Source organism: Protomyctophum parallelum (assembly GCF_964188405.1).
Source record: "Protomyctophum parallelum genome assembly, chromosome: 8".
Taxonomy (NCBI): domain Eukaryota; kingdom Metazoa; phylum Chordata; class Actinopteri; order Myctophiformes; family Myctophidae; genus Protomyctophum; species Protomyctophum parallelum.
The window spans coordinates 19,073,746-19,100,318 of NC_139703.1; the positions used below are offsets into that span (position 1 = coordinate 19,073,746).

Here is a 26,573-nt window from a genome sequence, read left to right on the forward strand (position 1 = left end):
GAAAAAACTAAAAAGATTGCAGATCTACAAGCTTATATAGTGTGGCATTCTGTGTCAGAATTATCTGTATTTGGCCGCGGACCCCAATCTCAAAATATGTTGTTTCAAGGATCCCCCCCCCCCCCCCGCAAGAAGCAAAGATTCAAGTTAAAAAACGTTTGCTGTGAAAGAATATATATTATTCAAAGATTTGCGCAACATTTTCAAAAACTCTGTGCCGCGCTATAAGCTTGTAGATCCAACCAGGGAAACTCCCCCCTGTCAGGTGTAAAGGAGCAACTTGGACACTCAGGCATGAAGGAAGCATGAGTTCAAGTCCGTTGCTCTCCCCCTGTCCCCCATATATGGGGACTAGGTTGGTGGAGGGTGTGTAGAGCCCAGGGTCACATTACATTGACACAGGGGTGAAAGATGGGTTACAAAATCGTGGGATAAAAAAAAAAAGAAAGAAAAAAAATGTGTCTATTTGTACGTCTCTAAATGTTTTGATGAATTGAACATGGTGGACCCTCTTGTAAACAAGTGTAATGCTTAATTGGGTCGTCCACTCACAGTCTTTGTATTGAGTTTGTGCTTGAAATGTACTGTAATTCTGCTAACTCAGCCTACTCAGACCTGGTTGACTAGATTTAGAAGACATGTGTCCAGTGCATAGCCTACTGCAGGCCTGGTTGACTAGATTTAGAAGACATGTGTCCAGTGCATAGCCTACTGCAGGCCTGGTTGAATAGATTTAGAAGACATGTGTCCAGTGCATATCCTACTGCAGGCCTGGTTGACTAGATTTAGAAGACATGTGTCCAGTGCATAGCCTACTGCAGGCCTGGTTGACTAGATTTAGAAGACATGTGTCCAGTGCATAGCCTACTGCAGGCCTGGTTGACTAGATTTAGAAGACATGTGTCCAGTGCATAGCCTACTGCAGTCCTGGTAGACTAGATTTAGAAGACATGTGTCCAGTGCATAGCCTACTGCAGTCCTGGTAGACTAGATTTAGAAGACATGTGTCCAGTGCATAGCCTACTGCAGGCCTGGTTGACTAGATCTAGAAGACATGTGTCCAGTGCATAGCCTATACTGCAGGCCTGCAGGTTGACTAGATTTAGAAGACATGTGTCCAGTGCATATCCTACTGCAGGCCTGGTTGACTAGATCTAGAAGACATGTGTCCAGTGCATAGCCTACTGCAGGCCTGGTTGACTAGATCTAGAAGACATGTGTCCAGTGCATAGCCTACTGCAGGCCTGGTTGACTAGATCTAGAAGACATGTGTCCAGTGCATAGCCTACTGCAGGCCTGGTTGACTAGATCTAGAAGACATGTGTCCAGTGCATAGCCTATACTGCAGGCCTGGTAGACTAGATTTAGCAGACATTTTGATGCTCTTGCTGCTGAAATGATCCATTATTTATATGGATAAATCCCATCATTCAACATGCATCTCTGTGGGGGAGAAGGACAGCTTGCCCTGTCTGTGTGGTGGATGGTGGCAGTGGTGGCTCAAGGGGGTAGAGTGCCTGGATGGTAACCGTAAGGTTGCCAGTTCGAACCCTGTGTCCTTGAGCAAGACATACTGAACCCCTGATTGCTCCCGATGTGCTGGTTGGTGCCTTGCATGGTTTCCGCTGCCATCGGTGTGTGAATGTGTGTGTGTGTGTGTGTGTGTGTGTGAATGGGTGAATGTAATGCACAATCTCTGTAAAGCGCCTTGGATAAAGGCGCTATATAAATGCATCGAGGACCATTTGTGTCCTCGCTGCTAATGTGACAATTGGACAAGGACGGGTTGGGGAGGGACTTAGAGAAGGGCTAATTATTTTTCTTCTTATTCTTCTTCTTCTTCTTCTTCTTCTTCTTCTTCTTCTTCTTCTTCTTCTTCTTCTTCTTCTTCTTCTTCTTCTTCTTCTTCTTCTTCTTCTTCTTCTTCTTCTTCTTCTTCTTCTTCTTCTTCTCCTCCTCTTTCCTCTCACGTTCCAGGACGCAGATCAATTTCACGGTGGCCATCGATTTCACGGCGTCAAACGGTAAGTGATTCTATATGAGTCAACAATGGACGGGGGAGCTCTTAGACTGTGGCACATCTGAGTCATGTGTCTCTCTCTCTCTCTCTCTCTCTCTCTCCCTCTCTCTCCCTCTCTCAAGATTCAAGATTCAAGAGTCAATCATTTATTTGCCATTGATAGGAATGTGTCATTGTGTAGGCAATCATTGCAGTTACGGGGATAGAGACAACAATCAGAGCTACACAGCTGCAGCCATATTTCGGCGCTGCCCTCAGCTTTCTTGCATCAGAAAAAAAGAAAAGAGGAAGAAGAAGGATAGGGGGGGGGGGTAAGAAGTCATCACATCACATTTCAAGTAAGATGATAATACTCGGCTGTGCAGGCACGTTTCTGGGGGGGGGGGGGGGGGTAGAAGGCGGCTGTGTGTAAAGACATGTGTGTCCATGAGTTGTTTGAGGAGAGAACAGAAGGAGCAGGCCCTGTAATTACTCGCGGTGAACCAGCTATTAACGCGACCTTTTGCGACTCCAGCCCCAAATTATCTAACGGTCGTTATGAAAAACGTACACGAACACGTGGAGTTCATCAACCTAATGGAAGAGTAACAAAGTAGCTTGATTCAAAACATTACATGTCCCCCTCAGGGGACCCCCCCAGGGGACCCCCTCAGGGGACCCCCCCCAGGGGACCCCCTCAGGGGACCCCCCCCCAGGGGACCCCCCCCAGGGGACCCCCTCAGAAGAGAGGATTTCTACAAGCTCATAGTGAGCTTGTAGATCTGCTTTTTTTTTTTTTTATCTTGAAAATGTGATGCAAATCTTTGAATAATATATATTCTTTCACAGCAAACGTTTTTTCTTTACTGAAATCTTTGCTTCCGGCATCTTTTCAGTCCAGAATGGGTTAAAAATGTGACTGAAACTACATGCTATTCCATTCAAGAGTCACTATAAAACTACATAAAAAAGCATGTGTCGTCAAAAAACGTGTGGTCAATAACGATAAAATATTATGACTAAAACTAGTCAGTAAAATGTTTGCTGTCTAAAACCACCCCCCAGGGAACCCGTCCCAGTCCAGTATTTTCTTTTTTTTTATATATATTTTTTATCCCACAATTTTGTAACCCATTTTTCACCCTTGTGTCAATAATCTAATGTGATCCTGGGCTCTACACACCCTCCACCAACCTAGTCCCCATATATGGGGGACAAGGGGAGAGCAACGGACTTGAACTCATGCTTCCTTCATGCCTGAGTGTCCAAGTTGCTCCTTTACACCTGACAGGGGGGAGTTTCCCTGGTTGGACGTAGCGCGTGGAAGGAACACGTTATTCCAACCAGTTCCTTTCCCCTCCATCAGGCGCCCCGGCTGGCCAGGGGGAGGCGGTTTAGTGACCAGGATTACTGCATGTTTTTTGTGAGGGTACCTACCCGGGGACACGGGGAGAACATGTGAGGGTACCTACCCTAGGGGACACGGGTAGAACATGTGAGGGTACCTACCCTAGGAGACACGGGGAGAACATGTGAGGGTACCTACCCTAGGGGACACGGGGAGAACATGTGAGGGTACCTATACCTACCCTAGGGGACACGGGGAGAACATGTGAGGGTACCTACCTTAGGGGACACGGGGAGAACATGTGAGGGTATCTACCCTAGGGGACACGGGGAGAACATGTGAGGGTACCTATACCTACCCTAGGGGACACGGGGAGAACATGTGAGGGTACCTATACCTACCTTAGGGGACACGGGGAGAACATGTGAGGGTACCTACCCTAGGGGACACGCGGAGAACATGTGAGGGTACCTATACCTAGGGGACACGGGGAGAACATGTGAGGGCACCTACTCTTAACCTGACTTTGCCAGATGGGGGCGGTATTGGGTAACCATGTTCCCCAACACCACAACCATCTGGGACCTCTCAGGGAGTTCAGCTAACACCGAACCGCTCCCGGTTCGAGCCAATCAGCGTGAGCTAAGGGCGGGATATGTGCGAAACCGGATGTGAAGCTATATAGACACGCCAATATGATTGGTTGTGTTTGCACGCCCACACGGTGATAGACAGACGGTCCCATCCAATCATCTACCAAGTATCTTGAAAAAAAGGAACAGCCCCGTCATCGAATTTGCTTCCGCGATCCCAGATCCCAATAAGCTGTGAAACAAATTTGTGTAGCAAGCTTCTTGGATCTGGCAGCGTCAGGTTAACCTACCCTAGGGGACACGGGGAGAACATGTGAGGGTACCTACCCTATGGGGACACAGGGAGAACATGTGAGGGTACCTACCCTAGGGGACACACGGGGAGAACATGCAAACTCCACACAGAAAGGCCCTTTCGCCAACCCCGCCTTCGGGTATGGGCACTGATGACGCGGAGGAGGAAACGCGCCACCACCACAGCGTCCCAGTAAAATGTTTGCTTTCTAAACCCCCCCCCAGGGAACCCGTCTCAGTCCACGTCGCTGCACTACATGAACCCGTACCAGATGAACGCCTACGCCATGGCGCTGAAGGCCGTGGGCGAGATCATCCAGGACTACGACAGCGACAAGATGTTCCCCGCCCTGGGCTTCGGGGCCAAGCTGCCGCCCGACGGACGCGTCTCGCACGAGTTCCCCCTGGTGAGTTCCCCCTGTTCCCCCTGGTGAGCAGTGTTGTTTTCGTCGACTAAAACTAAGACGAAAAATGTTCGTCGACTACCTTTTTTCACTGACGAAAACGAATCTATGATGACTAAAACTAAGACTAAATATACTGACAATTTCGTCAACAAATAAAAACTAGACTAAAATGTTAGGAAGGGACTAGTGGACAAGAGATCCAGTTTTATGCTGGGTTGCATGCTGAAAATAGCAGATCTACAATCTTGCAACGCGTCGCTGCGACGCGTTGCAAGATTGTAGATCTGCTATTTTCAGCATGCAACCAAAGTGTAAAATATGTCATTACAACGACATCAAGGCCTGTCAAAACACATTTTAGTCGACTAGATCAACTGTAGATTTAGTAGACTAAAATCATATGACATTTAGTCGACAAAAACTAGACTAAACACTAGAACATTCCAGGTGACTAAAATGTGACTAAAACGAAGTGAAAACTATTGAAGAGACTATGACTAAAACTAAAATAGAAATTTGCTGCCAAAAACAACACTGCTGGTGCGTGAGACCAGTTCCCCCTGGTGAGTGAGACCAGTTCCCCCTGGTGAGTGAGACCAGTTCCCCCTGGTGAGAGAGACCAGTTCCCCCTGGTGAGTGAGACCAGTTCCCCCTGGTGAGAGAGACCAGTTCCCCCTGGTGAGTGAGACCAGTTCCCCCTGGTGAGTGAGACCAGTTCCCCCTGGTGAGAGAGACCAGTTCCCCCTGGTGAGTGAGACCAGTTCCCCCTGGTGAGTGAGACCAGTTCCCCCTGGTGAGTGAGACCAGTTCCCCCCCTGGTGAGTGAGACCAGTTCCCCCTGGTGAGTGAGACCAGTTCCCCCTGGTGAGTGAGACCAGTTCCCCCTGGTGAGTGAGACCAGTTCCCCCTGGTGAGTGAGACCAGTTCCCCCTGGTGAGTGAGACCAGTTCCCCCTGGTGAGTGAGACCAGTTCCCCCTGGTGAGTGAGACCAGTTCCCCCTGGTGAGTGAGACCAGTTCCCCCTGGTGAGTGAGACCAGTTCCCCCCCTGGTGAGTGAGACCAGTTCCCCCTGGTGAGTGAGACCAGTTCCCCCTGGTGAGTGAGACCAGTTCCCCCTGGTGAGTGAGACCAGTTCCCCCTGGTGAGTGAGACCAGTTCCCCCTGGTGAGTGAGACCAGTTCCCCCTGGTGAGTGAGACCAGTTCCCCCCCTGGTGAGTGAGACCAGTTCCCCCTGGTGAGAGAGACCAGTTCCCCCTGGTGAGTGAGACCAGTTCCCCCTGGTGAGTGAGACCAGTTCCCCCTGGTGAGTGAGACCAGTTCCCCCTGGTGAGTGAGACCAGTTCCCCCTGGTGAGTGAGTGTGACGACGGCACCAAAGCCATGTTTCTATGTCAGTCGTTCTTCGATTTCTCAAAAATAGCAGACCTACAAGCTCGTAGCGCGCCACTTGGTGGCGCGCTACGAGCTTGTAAATCTGCTGTTTTTAAATAGCTAAAGCATAGCATAATGCTAACACCAAAAGGGGTTCCCGCCCCAAAATGGGATAAGCACTATTGAGACAAACCCGGAACGTTGTATCTGACCCTTTGCATGTGTTATACCGAGAGTACGAGCTATAATGCCATCCGGTAGGAGATATAGAACTCCACGGTATGTATATAATAATATATTTAAACACTGTTTTTGTTCCCCTGTCAATCAAAATGCTCAATCAGAGATTTTGCCGAATGCACTTTATTGACTATAGTTGCACTATATCGACTCACTGGCCTTGGAACGTCTCAGAATCCCCCCAGGAGGAAGTCACTAATGTTGCTCTGGAGAGGGAAAGAAAGAAAGGAAATGTTTACCCAGGGTAACTGGACTAAGGAAAGGAAAGGTACCATGTTTACCCAGGGTAACTGGACTAAGGAAAGGAAAGGTACTATGTTTACCCAGGGTAACTGGACTAAGGAAAGGAAAGGTACTATGTTTACCCAGGGTAACTGGAGTAAGGAAAGGAAAGGTACTATGTTTACCCAGGGTAACTGGATTAAGGAAAGGAAAGGTACCATGTTTACCCAGGGTAACTGGACTAAGGAAAGGAAAGGTACCATGTTTACCCAGGGTAACTGGACTAAGGAAAGGAAAGGTACTATGTTTACCCAGGGTAACTGGACTAAGGAAAGGAAAGGTACTATGTTTACCCAGGGTAACTGGACTAAGGAAAGGAAAGGTACTATGTTTACCCAGGGTAACTGGACTAAAGGAAAGGAAAGGTACTATGTTTACCCAGGGTAACTGGACTAAGCTCAATAACTTGTTTACAGCCAGGCCCTGCTCATAGAACATTTCATGGTAGAGGTTCAATGCCTTGTCCAAGGGCACTTCAGCGGTGGTAATTTTAACGTGCCGGTCCGGGGATACGAACTATAGCGACCTTCCGATATCAAGACCGCTCCGCAAACCGTTCGGCCACCGCTGCCCCTATAAGGGAAGTCTGGAGCACTCTGGTGGAGCTGTTGCCCCCGCGATCCGACTACGGATAAGCGGTTGAAGATGGATGGATGTATTATGTTGGTGTGTTCCATGGTGTTTTTCTTATGTGAATGTGTATAATTATGTTGTTTGTATGCTGCTGTGAATCTTGCCTGACCTTCTCTGCAACTCAATAGCATGATGGATGCGTGTAGCCTCTGGTTCACGTGTGGAATATATATTATGAAACTACATGTGTAGAGAGTGCTATGTCTACAGAACACACTATCTAAATTGTATGAATTGAGCCTTTGCTTACGCCTGTAAGGTCATCGAGGCTAGTTAAGTGCTACGGCAAGTGCTATACGGGTTACGGGTTTAACCTGCCACGGGTTAGTTTTAACCGGCCACGGGTTAGTTTTAACCTGCCACGGGTTAGTTCTAACCGGCGATTACTGTTAGTCTTACACTTGTGTAATAGCCTCGGTTAATTTTACCCATCGGTGAAATCCTCATATTTAATCAGACCAGTGTGTGTCCAGTGGAAACCTCGTACGAATCTGATCTCAGGTCAGAATGGGTTAATTGAGCTCAACCTGTGGGTCGGGACCCACCAGGGGTAGAGTGGCCACTAGGGGGCGCCGGTGGCTCAGGGGTGGAGTGGCTGGATTGTAACGGCAAGGTTTGTCAGTTGGATCCCTATAAGGTGCCCATCCCCCGGCTCCCCCAGAGTCAGTGTGGAAGTGTCCTTGAGCAAGACACTGAACCCCTAATTGCTCCCGATGTGCAGGTTGGTGCCTTGCATGGTTTCCGCCGCCATCGGTGTATGAATGTGTGTGTGAATGGGTGAATGTAATGCACCATCTATGTAAAGCGCCTTGGATAAAGGCGCTATATAAATGCACCATTTACCAATTATTTTATCTAAGTGTATATGTACATTTCAGATAAATAAATATATGTATATATATAAATGTGTATATGTACATTATATATAAATGTGTATATACATATACACATTTATATATAGCGCCTTTATGGATAAAATGTACATTTCCTTGGATAAAGGCGCTATATAAATGTGTATATGTACATTTCCTTGGATAAAGGCGCTATACATAAATGTGTATATGTACATTTCCTTGGATAAAGGCGCTATACATAAATGTGTATATGTACATTTCCTTGGATAAAGGCGCTATATATAAATGCTTATATGTACATTTCCTTGGATAAAGGCGCTATATATAAATGTATATGTACATTTCCTTGGATAAAGGCGCTATATATAAATGTGTATATACATATACACATTTATATATAGCGCCTTTATCCAAGGAAATGTACATGTACATTTCCTTGGATAAAGGCGCTATATATAAATGTGTATATTATGTACATTTCAGAACGGTAACGTATAAATGAGTATATGTACATTATATATAAATGTGTATATTATGTACATTTCAGAACGGTAACGTGGAGAACCCGTACTGTAACGGCATCGACGGCATCCTGGAGGCGTACCACCAGAGTCTGAAGACCGTCCAGCTCTACGGACCCACCAACTTCGCCCCCGTGGTCAACCACGTGGCCAGGTACTGATGGTACTGACCCATTCTGACCTGAGATCAGATTCATACGGAGGTTTCCACTGGACACACACTGGTCTGATTAACCCATTCTGACCCGAGATCAGATTCTATAAAAATGTCAGTCGTTCTTCGAATTTTCAAAAATAGCAGACCTACAAGCTCGTAGCGCGCCACTCGGTGGCGCGCTATGAGCTTGTAGATCTGCTATTTTTTCAATAGCTGAAGCATGACATGATGCTATAACACCAAAATGGGTTCCCGTTCAGAATGGGTTAAAAACCCATGTTTCTATGCGTCAGTCGTTCTCAAACATTTTCATGTCAAGATTATATGTATTTGACAGCCGACCCCCCACCTGAAAATATGTTGTTCCAGGACCCCTCCCAGAAGCAGACAAACGTTGCATGGCTCTGAAGGAATAATTCAAAGATCTTGCACTACATTTTTCACGAATTTTCAAAAGTCTAGCAGACCTCCAATAGATCTGCTATTTCTCTATAGCTAAAGTAAGCTATTACATCATTCTTAAAACACCAAAATGGGTTCCCGCCCCAAAATGGGCTAATCAAGGTATGCAAGGTTACAAAGTAACTCATAACTGAAGTTTGTAGTAAGTATAGAAAATTGAAATTACTCCATTAAAGTAAAACGTATAGCCTACCTCAGGATTGTACTTAACCCATTTTTGGCCGGAACCCCTTTTGGTGTTAGCATTACGTTATGCTTTAGCTATTGAAAAATAGCAGATCTACAAGTTCTTGTAGGTCTGCTATTTTTTGAAAAATCGAAGAACGACTGACATAGAAACATAGCTTTTTCAGAAAACTGTCAGGATGTAGAAGACATTTTTTGAATCTGGTCTCAGGTCAGAATGGGTTAAGTCAGAGTAAATGGTTTTGGACATACAATGTCTGTGCGTGCGTGCGTGTGTGTGTGCGTGCGTGCGTGCCTGCCTGTGTGCGCAAGCGTGCCTGCGTGTGTGCGTGCGTGCGGTGAACATGGGGATTCATCTCCTGAGCATGAACGTAACTCTGAGAGAAACGTTCCGGCTCCATTTCCACATTCTCTCTCTCTCTCTGCACATCATTTACCAAAACGGTTATAAGGTCACGCATTGCCAGTCCCAATTTATCGCCTATAACCCATTTGGACTCGAGGCCATTTTTTTATTTAAAAAAAAAAAAGTCTTCTAAATCCTGACAGTTTTCTGAAAAAAACGCATGTTTCTGTCAGTTGGTGCTCAACCATTTTCACGTCAAGGACCCCCAGAATTATCTGTATTCGGCCACGGACCCCCATCTGAAAATATATTGTTTCAGGGACCCCCCCCCCCCAGAAGCAAAGATTTGACTTAAAAAAAACATTTGCTCTGAAACAATATATATTCGAAGATTCTTTCAATATTTTAAAAAAATAACAGACCTACAAGCAAATAGCACGGCACTCTGTGCCGCGCTATGAACTTGTAGAGCGCTATGTAGAGCGCTATGAGCTTGTAAATCATTTGTTTTAAATAGCTAAAGCGTAACATAATGCCTAAAACACCAAAAGGGGTTCCCGTCCTGAATGGGCTATAGCATCACACCCCCCCCACCCCGACCCAGCAGAACCCACTTGACTCCCTGTCGCTTGTCATTTGGTGACTCCTATCGAGACGGTTCCGGATCTGATGGTGCTTATTGGCCCTCCGTGGTTTAATCAGACCAGTGTGTGTCCCAGTGGAAACCTCATATGAATCTGATCTCAGGTCAGAATGGGTTAATCAGACCAGTGTGTGTCCCAGTGGAAACCTCGTATGAAACTGATCTCAGGTCAGAATGGTATAATTACAGAATGTCACCCTGATAAAAGCCGAAGCACATTGTGTGCTGCTTTGACAGACGGCCGGGGAACAGGGGGTGTGAATTAATGTAACCTCACAGAGCGGGAACAAAGCTGGCTTTATGTTTTACATGTTTATTGCTGAACAAAGAGTGTTGCTGGATAGCTGTATCAATATGAACGCATGAGGCCTTTAGCCACATAGCATTGAATAGCTGTATCAATATGAACGCATGAGGCCTTTAGCCACATAGCATTGAATAGCTGTATCAATATGAACGCATGAGGCCTTTAGCCACATAGCATTGAATAGCTGTATCAATATGAACGCATGAGGCCTTTAGCCACGTAGCATTGAATAGCTGTATCAATATGAACGCATGAGGCCTTTAGCCACGTAGCATTGAATAGCTGTATCAATATGAACGCATGAGGCCTTTAGCCACGTAGCATTGAATAGCTGTATCAATATGAACGCATGAGGCCTTTAGCCACGTAGCATTGAATAGCTGTATCAATATGAACGCATGAGGCCTTTAGCCACGTAGCATTGAATAGCTGTATCAATATGAACGCATGAGGCCTTTAGCCACGTAGCATTGAATAGCTGTATCAATATGAACGCATGAGGCCTTTAGCCACGTAGCATTGAATAGCTGTATCAATATGAACGCATGAGGCCTTTAGCCACGTAGCATTGAATAGCTGTATCAATATGAACGCATGAGGCCTTTAGCCACTTGATTGCATTGATTGATTGATTGAAATATGTATTAACAGTTTGCAGAATTACAGTACGTTTCAAGTACAAACTCAATACAAAGACTGTTAACTGTGAGTGGACGACCCAATGAAGCATTACACTTGTTTACAACAGGGTCCACATTGTTCAATTCATCAAAACATTTAGAGACGTACAAATATAGACACTTCTATGTAGTTAAAGAACAGAACAGGAATTCATCATATAGGAAGCAAAAAGGGAAAAGATACAGTGAGGGGAAAGGGGGGGGGGGGCAGTGAATAGCTGTATCAATATGAATGCATGAGGCATTTAGCCACATAGCATGTGCACATTGTAAACCAGAGAAACAGGAACAAAAGGTTATTACACAGCTGACCAGGGGGTGTAAACAGGCCTTGTTATGTCTTGTTTATGAGCCACTGCTATATTATGTGTGCATTTAATGGGTCTCTCTCTCTCTGTGTGTGTGTGTGTGTGTGTGTGTGTGTGTGTGTGTGTGTGTGTGTGCGTGCGTGTGCGTGTGTGTGCGTGCAGGTATGCAGCAGCGGTGCAGGACGGCTCCCAGTACTTTGTGCTCCTGATCATCACAGATGGGGTCATCTCTGACATGGCCCAGACTAAGGAGGCTATCGTCAACGTAAGGAACACTGCAACCCTTAGCCCATTCTGACCTGAGATCAGATTCTGCAAATGTCTTCTACATCCTGAGAGTTTCCTGAAAAAGCTACGTTTCTATCTCAGTGTTTCTTCGATTTAAAAAAAATAGCAGACCTACAAGCTCGTACCTAGCCACTCGGTGGCGCGCTATGAGCTTGTAGATCTGCTATTTTTCAATAGCTAAAGCATAACATGATTTTAACACCAAAAGGGGTGCCCGCCCAAAATGGGTTAGAGTATATATGACCAAGGAGGCTATCGTCAACGTAAGGAACACTGCAACCTCATGTTTTCGTGTATCGTCGTCATATGTCCAGCTCAGTGTCACAGAACGCCACGCCGTTGTCTCGAGTCCCACGTGGAAGAGACCATCAGCCTCTGAAGGAGGTCTGTACAGAGGACAGGTGGTAATTGTGTGGTCGGCAGTCTGCTCAGGCTCGCCACACTCGCATGCACAACCTCATGTGCCTACACATTGGTTAGACCAGAGCCATAGAGTAACGCAGAGTTACGACAACTCTGTTCACTTCACGGGGTTTTCAGTCCAATGGAGGCTCTCCTACATAGACCTCTATTGGCTTCAGTCCAATGGAGGCTCTCCTACATAGACTTCTATTGGCTACAGTCCAATGGAGGCTCTCCTACATAGACCTCTATTGGCTTCAGTCCAATGGAGGCTCTCCTACATAGACTTCTATTGGCTACAGTCCAATGGAGGCTCTCCTACATAGACTTCTATTGGCTTCAGTCCAATGGAGGCTCTCCTACATAGACTTCTATTGGCTTCAGTCCAATGGAGGCTCTCCTACATAGACTTCTATTGGCTACAGTCCAATGGAGGCTCTCCTACATAGACTTCTATTGGCTTCAGTCCAATGGAGGCTCTCCTACATAGACTTCTATTGGCTACAGTCCAATGGAGGCTCTCCTACATATAGATTTATATTGGCTTCAGTCCAATGGAGTCTCTCCTACATAGTTCTATTGGCTTCAGTCCAATGGAGGCTCTCCTACATAGACTTCTATTGGCTTCAGTCCAATGGAGGCTCTCCTACATAGACTTCTATTGGCTTCAGTCCAATGGAGGCTCTCCTACATAGACTTCTATTGGCTTCAGTCCAATGGAGTCTCTCCTACATAGACTTATATTGGCTTCAGTCCAATGGAGGCTCTCCTACATAGACTTCTATTGGCTACAGTCCAATGGAGGCTCTCCTACATAGACCTCTATTGGCTTCAGTCCAATGGAGGCTCTCCTACATAGACTTCTATTGGCTACAGTCCAATGGAGGCTCTCCTACATAGACCTCTATTGGCTTCAGTCCAATGGAGGCTCTCCTACATAGACTTCTATTGGCTACAGTCCAATGGAGGCTCTCCTACATAGACTTCTATTGGCTTCAGTCCAATGGAGGCTCTCCTACATAGACTTCTATTGGCTACAGTCCAATGGAGGCTCTCCTACATATAGATTTATATTGGTTTCAGTCCAATGGAGTCTCTCCTACATAGAGTTCTATTGGCTTCAGTCCAATGGAGGCTCTCCTACATAGACTTATATTGGCTAAAGTCCAATGGAGGCTCTCCTACATATAGATTTATATTGGCTTCAGTCCAATGCAGTCTCTCCTACATATAGTTCTATTGGCTTCAGTCCAATGGAGGCTCTCCTACATAGACTTATATTGGCTTCAGTCCAATGGAGGCTCTCCTACATAGACTTCTATTGGCTTCAGTCCAATGGAGGCTCTCCTACATCGACTTATATTGGCAAAAAGTGACAAAGTCTTGGACCGGAAGTTTAGGCAGAATGCACTCTACTCGGGGCAACAGCCCAGCTTTAATGATCTTACATTCCTTTATTTTAGATTAGTTTCTCGGTAACAGTACATTCCAGTCATTCCAGTCATTACAGAGACTAGAGTTGTTTTCTGACCCCTCGATGGCTTAACTCCCACAGCTGATCTTTGCCCACTGACCGTGTGTTTTCCGTGCTGGGCAGGTCGTGTGTTGTCGTTTCTCTGTGAATCATGTGTCCTCACAGCTAGAAGGTCCTGGGTTCGATTCCTGCTGCAGGGGACGCTGTGGGCACTGGGGGCGTGTTCCCTCCTCCGCGTCATCAGTGCCCATACCCGAGGCGGGGGTTGGCGAAAGGGCCTTTCTGAGTTGGAGTTAGAATGTTCTCCCCGTGTGTCCCCTAGGATAGGCACCCTCACAAAAAACATGTAATCCTCGTTTCTAAACTGCCTTCCCCTGGCCAGCCGGGGCGCCTGTTGGAGGGGAAAGGAACTGGTCGGAATAACGTGTTCCTCTCCCCTGTCAGGTGAAAAGAAGCAGCTTGGACTACTCATGCATTGAAGGAAACACAAGGTCAGTCTGTCGCTCCCCCCAGGTTGGCAGAGGGAGTGTACAGCCCAAGATTACATTAGATAATTAACACTGGGTGAAAAAATGGGTTACAAAATTGTGGGAATTGTTTTTAGAATAATAAAAAAGAAAACGCACAGGAAGGGTCGGTGACTTATCGCGGCCGCGGAGTATATAAGCTTCTAGCTTCTAATTCTTCTCCCAACTCTTAACAACAGAATCCTCTCCTCTCTCCTCCTTGGGACCGGCCTAAGGGTTAGAATCCTCTCCTCTCTCCTCCAGGGGTCCGGCCTAAGGGTTAGAATCCTCTCCTCTCTCCTCCAGGGGTCCGGCCTAAGGGTTAGAATCCTCTCCTCTCTCCTCCAGGGGTCCGGCCTAAGGGTTAGAATCCTCTCCTCTCTCCTCCAGGGGACCGGCCTAAGGGTTAGAATCCTCTCCTCTCCCCTCCAGGGGTCCGGCCTAAGGGTTAGAATCCTCTCCTCTCTCCTCCAGGGGTCCGGCCTAAGGGTTAGAATCCTCTCCTCTCTCCTCCAGGGGACCGGCCTAAGGGTTTGAATCCTCTCCTCTCCCCTCCAGGGGACCGGCCTAAGGGTTAGAATCCTCTCCTCTCTCCTCCTCGGGACCGGCCTAAGGGTTAGAATCCTCTCCTCTCTCCTCCAGGGGACCGGCCTAAGGGTTAGAATCCTCTCCTCTCTCCTCCTCGGGAACCGGCCAGAGGCCCAGAACAACACCCAGCAGACTGGATTTAAAGGGAATTTGCGACTGTTAGTCAAAACATTAGAACAGCAGCACCTTCCTTTTAAGATCTTGTCTGCTGCTCTATCTCAGCTGCCTGCCCGCCTGCCTCCACGGATCACTCTCCAGAAGGACCCAGGACTAGACTAGGACCCAGGACTAGACTAGGACCCAGAACTAGACCCAGGGGGACCCGGGGACACCCAGGGGGGGTGACCAACGTGTCCGTGCACGGACACAAGACCATTGTGTCTTGTCCGTAGGAAATGTTAGATTGTATTACGATGTTCTTATTTTCATCATGAGACCAGCATTTTTGTAGTCTTAATAGACGTCTAGATGGCTTTAAAAAATATGGTCTAAAAATGAAAGTTCTTTAGCAGTCTAGGCTTAGATTAGATTATATATAGATGGTCTACAATTAGACGGAAGCATCGTCCCTGACAGAGGGACTGCCATTGGATTTGTTTTGTCATATGAAATCATGGAATCATATAGCTTCAAAATTGACATATTGGTTGTTCAGTTTGACCCTCCAGTTTTGGAGATATGGCTTATAGTAGAGTGATGGCTGCCCGTTATCGCAGACACAGAGGAGAATTAACGCCTCATGGCTGTTCACATGTAACCAAGCTGTATCATACAGCATCCTTAAGGCACGCGCGCACAAGCACAGGCACAAGCCCGCACAGAATACAAAACTCTGATGCTGGCATTCAAAGCAACCAAAGGTATGGCTCCCCCATATCTTGCAAGTATATGATCGAACCCTACAAACCCTCCCGCGCACTCAGATCAGCCAACGCAGGGAAGCTGGAAGTACCCTCACTAAAAACGCCGGGACAACACTCCACACGTCCCAAACTCTTCTCCCTTCTGGCTCCAAAACTGTGGAATGCACTTCCCATTGCAGTCAGAACTGCAGCATCACTCCCAATCTTCCGCCGTAGTCTGAAAACCCACCTTTTCAGACTCCATCATGGCCCATAGCACTTACCCCACCCCCTTAGATAGCATTTCTGTAGACTTAGATAGCATTTGATACAGACTTATAGCATGTTATGTAGACGGCACTATAATTGCATTGTATGTAGTCATAGCACGTCATAGTACATATGTATAGCATAGTAGTATAGATGTATAGTTTATATGTATAGCTTCATTATATAGATATTCCACTGTTACTTTCTTAGCTTACGCATGTTTCTTGATAAATGTTTTTATGTGATGTATTCCCATGCTTTTTTGTTCTTGCTTAATGTAAGTCGCTCTGGATTAAGAGCGTCTGCTAAATGCCTAAATTGTAATTTGTAAGCACACGCACACGCGCACACATGCTCACACATGCTCACAGATCTCTTCCCATCTTGTTGTACGTCACACATGGAGGTCTCTTTCATGCCGTTTCCCACAGCATGTTCTTGTGACATCCTTTGATCTGTTTCCTCTGCGACGTCGCCTCTCGTTCCTCGTGTTCTCCAGGGTCTGATCTCGTTGGCGTGAAACGGGTGGAATTATATAGGAGGCGATAACCCTCTCCATGCAGCTTTTTTGTATGTCTGTCCCTCCGTCCGTCCGTCCGTCTGTTACCAGCTAATCTTCGACTGGGACAAAATTCCGGCCCGGTCCGGCCCACCACAACCAGCGTGCAGATAGCAGAAACTCTACCGCCCCGCTCCATCGAGGCACACACACACAAACAAACAAGCCCTAATAATACCACCACTTTTACAGAACAACATGAATGATACAAACCGACAGACGACAACACAACCCTTTGTTGCTCTCACAAGAATGATGCTGGCTAGAAGAGGGTTAGATAAAATAGAGTTAGATAGAATAGAGTTAGATAGAATAGAGTTAGATAGAATAGAGTTAGATAGAAGAAGGGTAGATAGAATAGATAGAAGATAGAAGAGGGTTAATTTGTCACTCACTTTGCCTGTTTTTGTTAACCAATTAGCTGCTCGTGGCGGAACGTTCCGTCAGAAGCAATCCAACCGGCAACTAACTGCTTCTGGCGTAACGTTCCGTCTGATAAGCTTTATTATTGATATCAATTGATATCTCTATATTCATATATATTCTAGTCTAAGGTATCACACGCACACGTCAAGTCGAGCCAAGTCAATTTGATTTGAGCACCTTTAAAGAACAAGACAAGGTTGACCAAAGCATGGACAGCAGAAAACACCACGCGGTTTAAAAAAGGACGAATCACAGAGAAATGCACCATAACAGCGGAACGCGGAAACCGTGAAGGTGAAAACACACCAAAGTAAAGCTTCTGTTTATCAACGTTCAACAAAGCTCTGGTTAAGCTTCTATATCCTGTCCTCCCGCTCTCTCTGTGGCACGCACGCACGCACGCACGCAAGCACGCACGCACGCACGCACGCATTACAGTACAGTGGAGTACATTACAATAAGTGGCACACGCAGCAGTAGCAGTAAGTACTGTATATAGACCATGTTGATTGACACTGTGTTGTTGTCTCATTAGAGTGGATCTGTGCTGCCTGTCTGTCTGTCTGTCTGTCTGTCTGTCTGTCTGTCTGTCTGTCTGTCTGTCTGTCGCTGTCTGTCGCTGGCACTAACAAGGATGTGACAGAAGCAGCGAATTGCCCAGTTATTTGATGTGGAGAGACGTGTTGTGCATTGCTAATAGTGAGTGCGTGAGTGTGTGTGTGTGTGTGACAGAGAGACAGAGAGGGGGGGAGGAACAGGATGGAAGCTTAATTAAACCAGAGCTTTTGTTGAACATTTTGATAAACAAAAGCTGTACTGGTTGTTTTCTGACTTATCGTTCTCTCTCTCTCTCTCTCTCTCTCTCTCTCTCTCTCTCTCTCTCTCTGTCTCTCTCTCCTGGCTGGTCCCTGCGGGGCAGACACAAACACACGTGATCTGATTTTAAACCCAAACCCAGAGTTGGCAAACGATGTAAAAAACAATGTAAAAAAACAATGTAAAAAACGCGCTGGGCTGTGATTGTTCACCTCATCATGACGTATAGCTGGTTGAGGCTGAGACGCACACACACACACACACACACACACACACACACACACACACACACACACCTCTGCAGCTCTCTGCAGTCTCATTTCATGCATGCAGTGACTTTAAAAAAAAAAAAGGTTCCAGGGGCCACAAGGGGGCGCCCTGCGGGCCGCCAGTTGACTACCCCTGGTGTAGCGTTTAAGTGACAAGGAGCACGTGCATGATATCCGAAATTATTTGAAAATATTTGTTAGTTATTTGTTTAAGTTAAAATGCAACAATCAGTTGTTGCGCAGTAATGTTGATCATAAGGTTGCAGTCAGTGTGTTTATAGCATTCAACAATGGCTTCCTTCCAACGCAGCTCAGCCAATATAAGAATCAAGGACCATCTGGTATCAGTGGCGGAACAACATTGGCCCGGGCCGGGGTGTGAGACGGCACGACCGGGCCTCACCGAACCTGACTCTCAACAGCACACCCCCCCACCCCCCCCCCCCCCCCCCCCCCCCCCCGACGGAAGAAAAAAAAAACATTTACGCAAACAGTTGCTGCTAATTTGAGCAGGCGTGCATGAACGAGAGTCGAGAGTTGTGTGTGAGGAGCTGATCACAGTCACAGATAGAGGGAAAGTGCTATATTTTGCCTATTATTTATGCTATATATTATTGATCGCGCCTGTGTCTGTGACATTGCGCAGCAGTGCACACACGAGAGAGAGAGAGAGAGAGAGAGAGAGAGAGAGAGAGAGAGAGAGAGAGAGACGTAGAGAGAGAGAGAGACGTAGAGAGAGAGAGAGAGAGACAGAGAGAGAGAGAGAGACGTAGAGAGAGAGAGAGGTGCGTGCGTCAGTGTGTTAAAAAATAGTCTACTACTCATCTTTGTGTTCTGTTTCACCTTCTGAGTGATCGCACACAGGGAAAAGAAACAAGAAATGGTTTAGAATCTAAACAGTCCGTTGTGGAGAAAAGGAAGTTATCCACACATATGCACTCCTAAATCCTCACAGAGTGATTAGCCTACTAATGAGTGACAGGTGCTGCACTTTTGGAGCGTGGCTGAGAAGTGAGGATGTCTGTTGGAGAGTGTGAAGCCCGACACACACCGTCTGCGACCGTCGCGCGCGGCGCCGCCTGGAAAATAGAACTGGGTTCTATCGGCGCGCCAGGCGCCGCGGCGCGACGCGGCGGACGGAGCCGGTGTGCGTTAGGTTCATTGAAAATAATGGAGGCGGCTGTGTCCGCGCCGCGCGGCGGACGCAGCCGGTGTGTGGTGGGCTTGAGACAGACTCCACGGTGCTTGTACAGTCCAGCGCAGTACATTCTCATCAGACATGATATTTTGCTAAAGTGTAGGCTATTTGAAGCTCTGTATCTGGTTAATTGCGGGATTCGCGGGGGCCTGCTGGTTTTATCAGTCGTGAGTGACTGTGTAAAAAATCGTCAATCGGTCAGCTGACAGCCCGGGCCCTCAGGAGGTCCGGGCCGGGGTGTGACCACCCCCCCTACACCCCCGTTAGCTCCGCCCCTGTCTGGTATATATAGTTAGTATAAAATGAGCTCTGCGTCACAGAAGTAATACTACAATAGAAGCCATGCGTTAAAATACAAGAGCGGGCGCCGGTGGATCAGCGGTTAGAGCGGCGGGACGGTAACCTCAAGGTTGCCAGTTCGAACCCTGTGGGCTCCCCCAGAGTTAGTGTCGGAGTGTCCTTGAGCAAGACTCACCGAACCCCTGATTGCTCCCGATGTGCTGGTTGGTGCCTTGCATGGTTTCCGCTGCCATCGGTGTGTGAATGAGTGAATGCAATGCACAGTCTATGTAAAGGTGTGTGAATGGGTGAATGTAATGCACAATCTATGTAAAGGTGTGTGAATGTGTGTGTGTGTGTGTGTGTGTGTGTGTGTGTGTGTGTGTGTGTGTGTGTGTGTGAATGTAACCCACAATCTATGTAAAGGTGTGTGAATGGGTGAATGTAAAGCTCCTTGGATAAAGGCGCTACATATAAATGCATATACATATAAATACCAATTTTTTTTTTTTTTTACAAGATGCTCCCATCTTTCCCCAACATTATAGTACATGTCACGTATTTTCTGCTACATTTTAAAGTTTCCGGTTGTGTGCCCATTATTAAGCCTCTAAACCCTAAACGCTAAATGAGATTTCTCATTTCTTTTTCACGACATCACATTTTACATTTGATCAAATGCACTCGAAACTTAAAAAAGATTGGGGTGAGGGAGCGAGGCCGCGGCTCTGTGCTCCCCCCCCCCCGCATGAATAAAACATGCAGCGACTGTCCCGGTCGTTTAAAGACAATGGGAACGCTATATCGCTTTCATCCGCCAGCTGCTTAATGTGTCAATCAGAGAGTCAGGGCCGTTAAGGGAAGGAGACAGGTGGCGTCCAAAGGCATTCGTCTGGAAATGTGTTTTATGGAGATTAGTTTTCTTCTTCTGTGTCCTCCCTCTTTGTGCACAATGTTATTTAGAAGACTCTTGTGTTGTGGTGTGTGCATGATAATACCGCATAGCATGTTGTGTGTACATCATGTGTATTGTGCGCATAATTCACACACAAAATGCTATACAGTGTTGTAAAAGGTAAATGGTGCATTTATATAGCGCCTTTATCCAAGGCGCTTTACAGTAGATTGTGCATTACATTCACTCATTCACACACACATTCACACACCGATGGCGGCGGAAACCATGCAAGGCACCAACCTGCACATCGGGAGCAATTTGGGGTTCAGTGTCTTTGTTCAAGGACACTTCAACACTAACTCTGGGGGAGCCCACAGGGTTCGAACCGGCAACCTTGAGGTTTCCATCCAGCCACTCTACCCCTGAGTGTGTTGGGTTTTAGTTCAATAACCAATAATCAAAACATAATATATTGTCTTACGTTAAAAGGGTGAAGACGATAAAAGGTCTTACGTTAAAAGACGTAAGACCTTTTAATGCTGCGCGTATGGTCTGCCTACACCTCCCAGGCATTGTAAAATACCCGGTAACCTGAGACCTGTCATGGCTTATTGCTTAAGCGTTCATTGGGGGTGATTCAAATTAGAATCGCGATTCCCGTTATGAACGATTCAAAATCCATTCATAATTTCCTTTTTTCTTTTAGTTTTTTTTCTTTTTTTTCTGTGCTATACTACAGTAACTTGAAAGTGACTGAAGACGACTGACACAATAACTTCTTGTCTGAATGTCCCCAGGCTGCCAAGCTGCCCATGTCCATCATCATCGTAGGAGTCGGCCAGGCGGAGTTTGACGGTAAGGAAACTTGCATTAAGTTTGCTCTAAAGCAGTGTTGTTTTTGGCAGCAAATTTCTATTTTAGTTTTAGTCATAGTCTCTTGAATAGTTTTCACTTAGTTTTAGTCACATTTTAGTCACCTGGAATGTTCTAGTGTTTAGTCTAGTTTTAGTCGACTAAATGTCATACGATTTAGGTCGACTAAATCTACAGTTGATTTAGTCGACAAAAATGTGTTTTGACAGGCCTTGATGTCGTCGTAATGACATATTTTACACTTTGGTTGACGCGTTGTGAGATTGTATATCTGCAATTTTCAGCATGCAACCCAGCATAAAACTGGATCTCTTGTCCACTAGTCCCTTCCTAACATTTTAGTCTAGTTTTTATTTGTTGACGAAATTGTCAGTATATTTAGTCTTAGTTTTAGTCATAGATAGTTTTCATTTAGTTTCCAATTAGTTTTCGTCAGTGGAAAAAGGTAGTCGACGAACATTTTCGTCTTAGTTTTAGTCGACGAAAACAACACTGCTCAAAAGCGCATGAGGCGATTTCACTCCTCCTTCCAGGTATAGGAACAGAGTGCATTCTGGGATAGATTTGCCGGAATAACATGAACGCGCTGGTCGTTGACTATATCATTGCACGCGTTCACGTGCGTTCACGTATGAAACAGCGTTCACGTGTCATCGTGAACGTGCACAATGATAGTCAACGGACCAGCGCGTTCATGTGTTTGGGTCCATGCTGCAATACCAAATTCGGCCACTATGTCCATTTCGCCTCAGGGTTTCCTCTGGATGCCGTCTCTATTCATATAATACTCTAGTCTAAGTCTAAGGTCAGAGCTACTGTCAGTCAACGTTCTCAAGCATTGAATGTCACTGTACCAAAGCCCGCCCATATTGCATACCGTGTCCCGATTGGCCACACCAGTTCTCTGGTGTAGGAAATGGGAGTACAATTGAGCCTCTCCATACCATAATCCGCCGGCAGGCAATCCGCCGGCAGGCAGGCTGATTCGGTCTGGCTTATTAGCCAGGCTACTGATACTGTGCACACTCAAGTACACTCAAAGTGTAGTTGAGTGGGTTCCAAATGGCCCTGTACGGGTGTGTAACTCTTTATGTGTGTACTAATATGTGTTTTTAGATATTTTAGATTTGAGCAGTGTCCATGATGTCATGGACACTGGGCTCACTTCCTTCCTAGACTACAATTCCCATAATGCTTTGGTGCACTGCTTCTCCTCGTATCACACTGCTAAAAATCTAAAATAATGTAAAAACTAAAAACACATATCACACACATAAAGACCCCCAGGACAGTGTTCTAAATGTTCTAAACGTCATTAACATTTATTCATTTTTTGCCAAAAAAAAAACAAACAACCCAAGTGTCCCTTTAAAGGAAAACTCTATAGTTATTTTCAACCAAGGTTTATGTTTTAGGTTGTTATTAGAGAAAGTAAAAGATGAAGAGTTTTTTTTTTTTTCATTTGCTGCTTTCTTTCGTTTTAGGGATTTTAGCCCTTTTTGACAGGGGGGCGGGGGCATTTTATTATTTACTATAGTCCTACTAGACCCCAGGAAATTACATCTGGCCACAGAGGATCACAGGATCTACTGAATGTGAACGTAGTCTACTGGGGGAAGGCTTATACTGTGTGTATAGGCTCAATATGTCAGTTTGTCACATTCAGTAGAATCCTGTGATCTTTCGTGGCCAGATGTAATTTCTTGGGGTCTAGTAGGACTATAGTAAATAATAAATAAATAAAATTGCCATAACATTTTGTAAAGAAATACATATTTAGCCCCATGCTCGAATGTCCCCGCCCCCCCCTTCCCCGTCAAAAACGGCTAAAATCCCTAAAACGAAAGAAAGCAGAAAATGAAACAAAAATGTACACTCACCCTTTTAATTAAAACAACCTAAAACATGAGCCTTGGTTGAAAAAAAAAAGAGTTGTCCTTTTTGAGTAAACAGTACTTTCCCCCTGCACCACTGTAAAGACATGAATAATTCTAAAGGCATTCTGGTGCATTCTGTCAGCTTCTTCTGTCACCGTCCTCACTTCAAAACCCAGTGATTTATTCATGGTCGCGTCGACTCCTATGACATCATGTATAATTCAGGGTGGAGGGCAGCACGTACTGGCCAATCAGTGGGGCCGAGAAGACCGATCAAAAGACAGCGCGCGTATGTAACAGACGTGATCTTAGACCAGGATCTCAGCAGTGAGTAGATTTATTCTGTACAAAAGACAACGAGGCAATCACTGCTCTGCTCTCACTTGTATATATGTTTCCCACATTACATTTGCTGGAAATAAAGCAGATACAGTACCGTGAAAACACAGTATGTGTCTTAACAACTTTGGGTACATAAAATAATACAATAATCTGCAGAGCAAAATTAACACAACCTACCGCTTTCAAAGCCAATATGAAATAGGAAGTGCGGTAGGTTACGTCATTTCCTTAAAGGCAACCACCTGAACTCTTAAAGTCACAGAACACTGGATCACAATACAATATAATGCCTGGGCAAGCACTATTAACCATGTTACACGTATACACTCTGCAATTGGATCACGTTTTTTTTCACCGTTCACATAAACTAGAAGTTAATGATTGACTTGTTTTTAATGGATGCAAGTCGGAGCCTGTTGGCCTCTTAGTACAGACAGTCAGACAGACACACTCTGTGGCAATTAGTGTGAGAAACACTTGGGAGGCAATTATACTATAAAACTCAACTGTATATTCATCAGAGATCAAGGCCTCGGGTCCGACAGAACACACACATCATCGTATAGATTGAAGAACTGTCTGAGGTCAATAAGGCTTTGTAGTGTCGAAGGTACAAAGTATTGCTCTGCCTTAACTCAGCTGTTTAACCCATTTAAACATGAGGCCGATTCAACAACAAAAGAGAAAAAAAGGCTTCTAAATCCTGACAGTCTTCTGGGGGAAAATAACGATGTTTCTACTGTATGTCAGTCAACCTTATTCATGTCAAGAACCCCCAGAATTATCTGTATATTTGGCCACGGACCCTCATCTGAAAATACGTATGAACCAGCTGGCTTTAAGGTTAAGGTTAAAATCTTTGATGTAGGCCCAGGCCGTAGCGTAACGGTCTGGGCACCGGACTGGTAATCCAGTCACAGTGTGCCGCGGGTTCGACTCCCGGACCCGACACGGCCTTTACTGCATGTCATCCCCCCATCTCCCGTTTCCTGTCAGCCTTACTGTCTGTCCCTTCAAAAATCAATAAAAGGCGTAGGCCTAAGCCGCAAAAACAATCTTAAAAAAAAAAAAAAATCTTTGATGTAATTATAACGCGTGTATGTGTGTGTGTGTGTGTGCGTGCGTGCATGCTGGCGTGCGTGTGTTTGCGTGTGTGTTTTCCAGCCATGGTGGAGTTGGACGGTGATGACATCAGGATCTCGTCCAGAGGAAAGCTTGCAGAGAGAGACATTGTTCAGGTGAACGAACGTCTTTATAAAGTTTACAACACAAAACCAAAGACGCACAGCATGTGTAGAGATACTGTAGGTAGAGATACTTATAGGTGCATCACTTGAAATTGAATTCAATTCTTTGAATATGTATTGATTTTATTGAAGGTATAACAACATTCTGAAGAATTAAGCGTGGAGAACATTATTCACACTAATGTTTCCAAGGGTTGACTCCCAGGGCTGTATTTTGCGTGTCTTAAGTACCAAGTCTTATTCCCTAACTTGTGTAAACTAAAGACGTGGAGGCGTGATCACAGTTCGTCCCTCTCTTTATTTCCGTTTATTTTTCCATTTTCCGTTTTCCGCATTTTTCCGTTTTTCGCATTTTTCCGTTTTCCGTTTTCGCATTTTTCCGTTTTTCGCATTTTTCCGTTTTTCGCATTTTTCCGTTTTCCATTTTCGCACTTTTCCGTTTTCCGACGCGTCGCAGCGCGACGCGTTGTGAGATTGTATATCTGCTATTTTCAGCATGCAACCCAGCATAAAACTGGATCTCTTGTCCACTAGTCCCTTACTAACATTTTAGTCTAGTTTTTATTTGTCGACGAAATTGTCGGTATATTTAGTCTTAGTTTTACTCATCATAGATTAGTTTTTATTTAGTTTTTATTTAGTTTTTGTCAGTGGAAAAAGGTAGTCGACGAACATTTTTTGTCGACGAAAACAACACTGTCTCTTACTATATTTCTCTGCGTTTACCCCCCCCCCCCCCCCCCCCACACAGTTCCCAGTGTTGTTTTTGGCAGCAAATTTCTATTTTAGTTTAGTCATAGTCTTTGGACTGAAACTTCATTTAGTTTTAGTCACATTTTAGTCACCTGGAATGTCCTTAGTGTTATAGTCTAGTTTTAGTCGACAGGTGACTACAGGTGATTTAGTCGACTAAAATGTGTTTTGGTGGGCCTTGATGCCGTCGTAATGACTGTTTTTACACAAGGCTTTACAAGGCTTGTAGATCAGCTATTCTTTTCAGCATGCAACCAAGAGTAAAATACTTGTAGTGGATCTCTTGTCCACTAGTCCCTTCCTAACATTTTAGTCTAGTTTTTATTTGTCGACGAAATTGTCAGTATATTTAGTCTTAGTTTTAGTCATCGTAGCTTAGTTTTCATTTAGTTTCCATTCGTTTTTGTCAGTGGAAAAAGGTAGTCGACGAACATTTTCGTCTTTTTTTTGTCGACGAAAACAATATTTCTCTGCGTACAGTTCGTCCGTCTCTTACTATATTTCTCTGCGTTTACCCCCCCCCACACAGTTCGTCCCCCTTCCGGGACTACATGGACCGGACGGGGAACCACGTGCTGAGCATGGCGCGGCTGGCCAAGGACGTGCTGGCGGAGATCCCGGACCAGTTTATCTCCTACATGAAGAGCCGAGGCATCAAACCCCAACCCGGCGGCGCCGCCACCTTACACTCCTCCCGGACACATGCGCCACCACACGCAGATCTGACGACATACCCCCAGCCTTAAAGGGCCTATTCATAGTCTGGATTTACGGTGGTGAGGTGAGGTGACCACCACCACCGCTCCGGTGGTGAGCTGACCGACCACTCCGGTGGTGAGCTGACCGACCACCGGAGCTGAAATAACGTTGAGCGGTGGTGAGTAAAAAAACAGAGAGAAAAGGGCTGGAGCGGTGGCGGTGGTTTGCTCTTCACCGCGGCTCAGTGACGTCATGTTGTAGTTCGGTGGTCACCTCACCACCGTAAATCCAGACTATGTATGAGCCTTAAGACACCCACCCACACCCGCCCCACC

General features: G+C 45.8%; 1 protein-coding gene across 1 annotated transcript in view; it reads left to right on the forward strand.

Annotated features, from left to right (window-relative positions):
- The window catches only part of LOC310863414 (copine-8-like), a gene marked incomplete at both ends in the record, with an annotated part of 239,759 nt that extends 213,494 nt beyond the window's left edge, over positions 1-26,265 (forward strand). Inside the window, 9 exon segments of the mRNA XM_083771725.1 lie at positions 1,978-2,024; positions 4,460-4,641; positions 8,570-8,697; positions 11,795-11,897; positions 21,245-21,302; positions 24,704-24,777; positions 26,069-26,074; positions 26,076-26,198; positions 26,200-26,265. Of these exon segments, the coding sequence (XP_083627851.1) occupies positions 1,978-2,024; positions 4,460-4,641; positions 8,570-8,697; positions 11,795-11,897; positions 21,245-21,302; positions 24,704-24,777; positions 26,069-26,074; positions 26,076-26,198; positions 26,200-26,265 (787 nt within the window).
- Between the last annotated feature and the right edge of the window lie 308 nt (positions 26,266-26,573).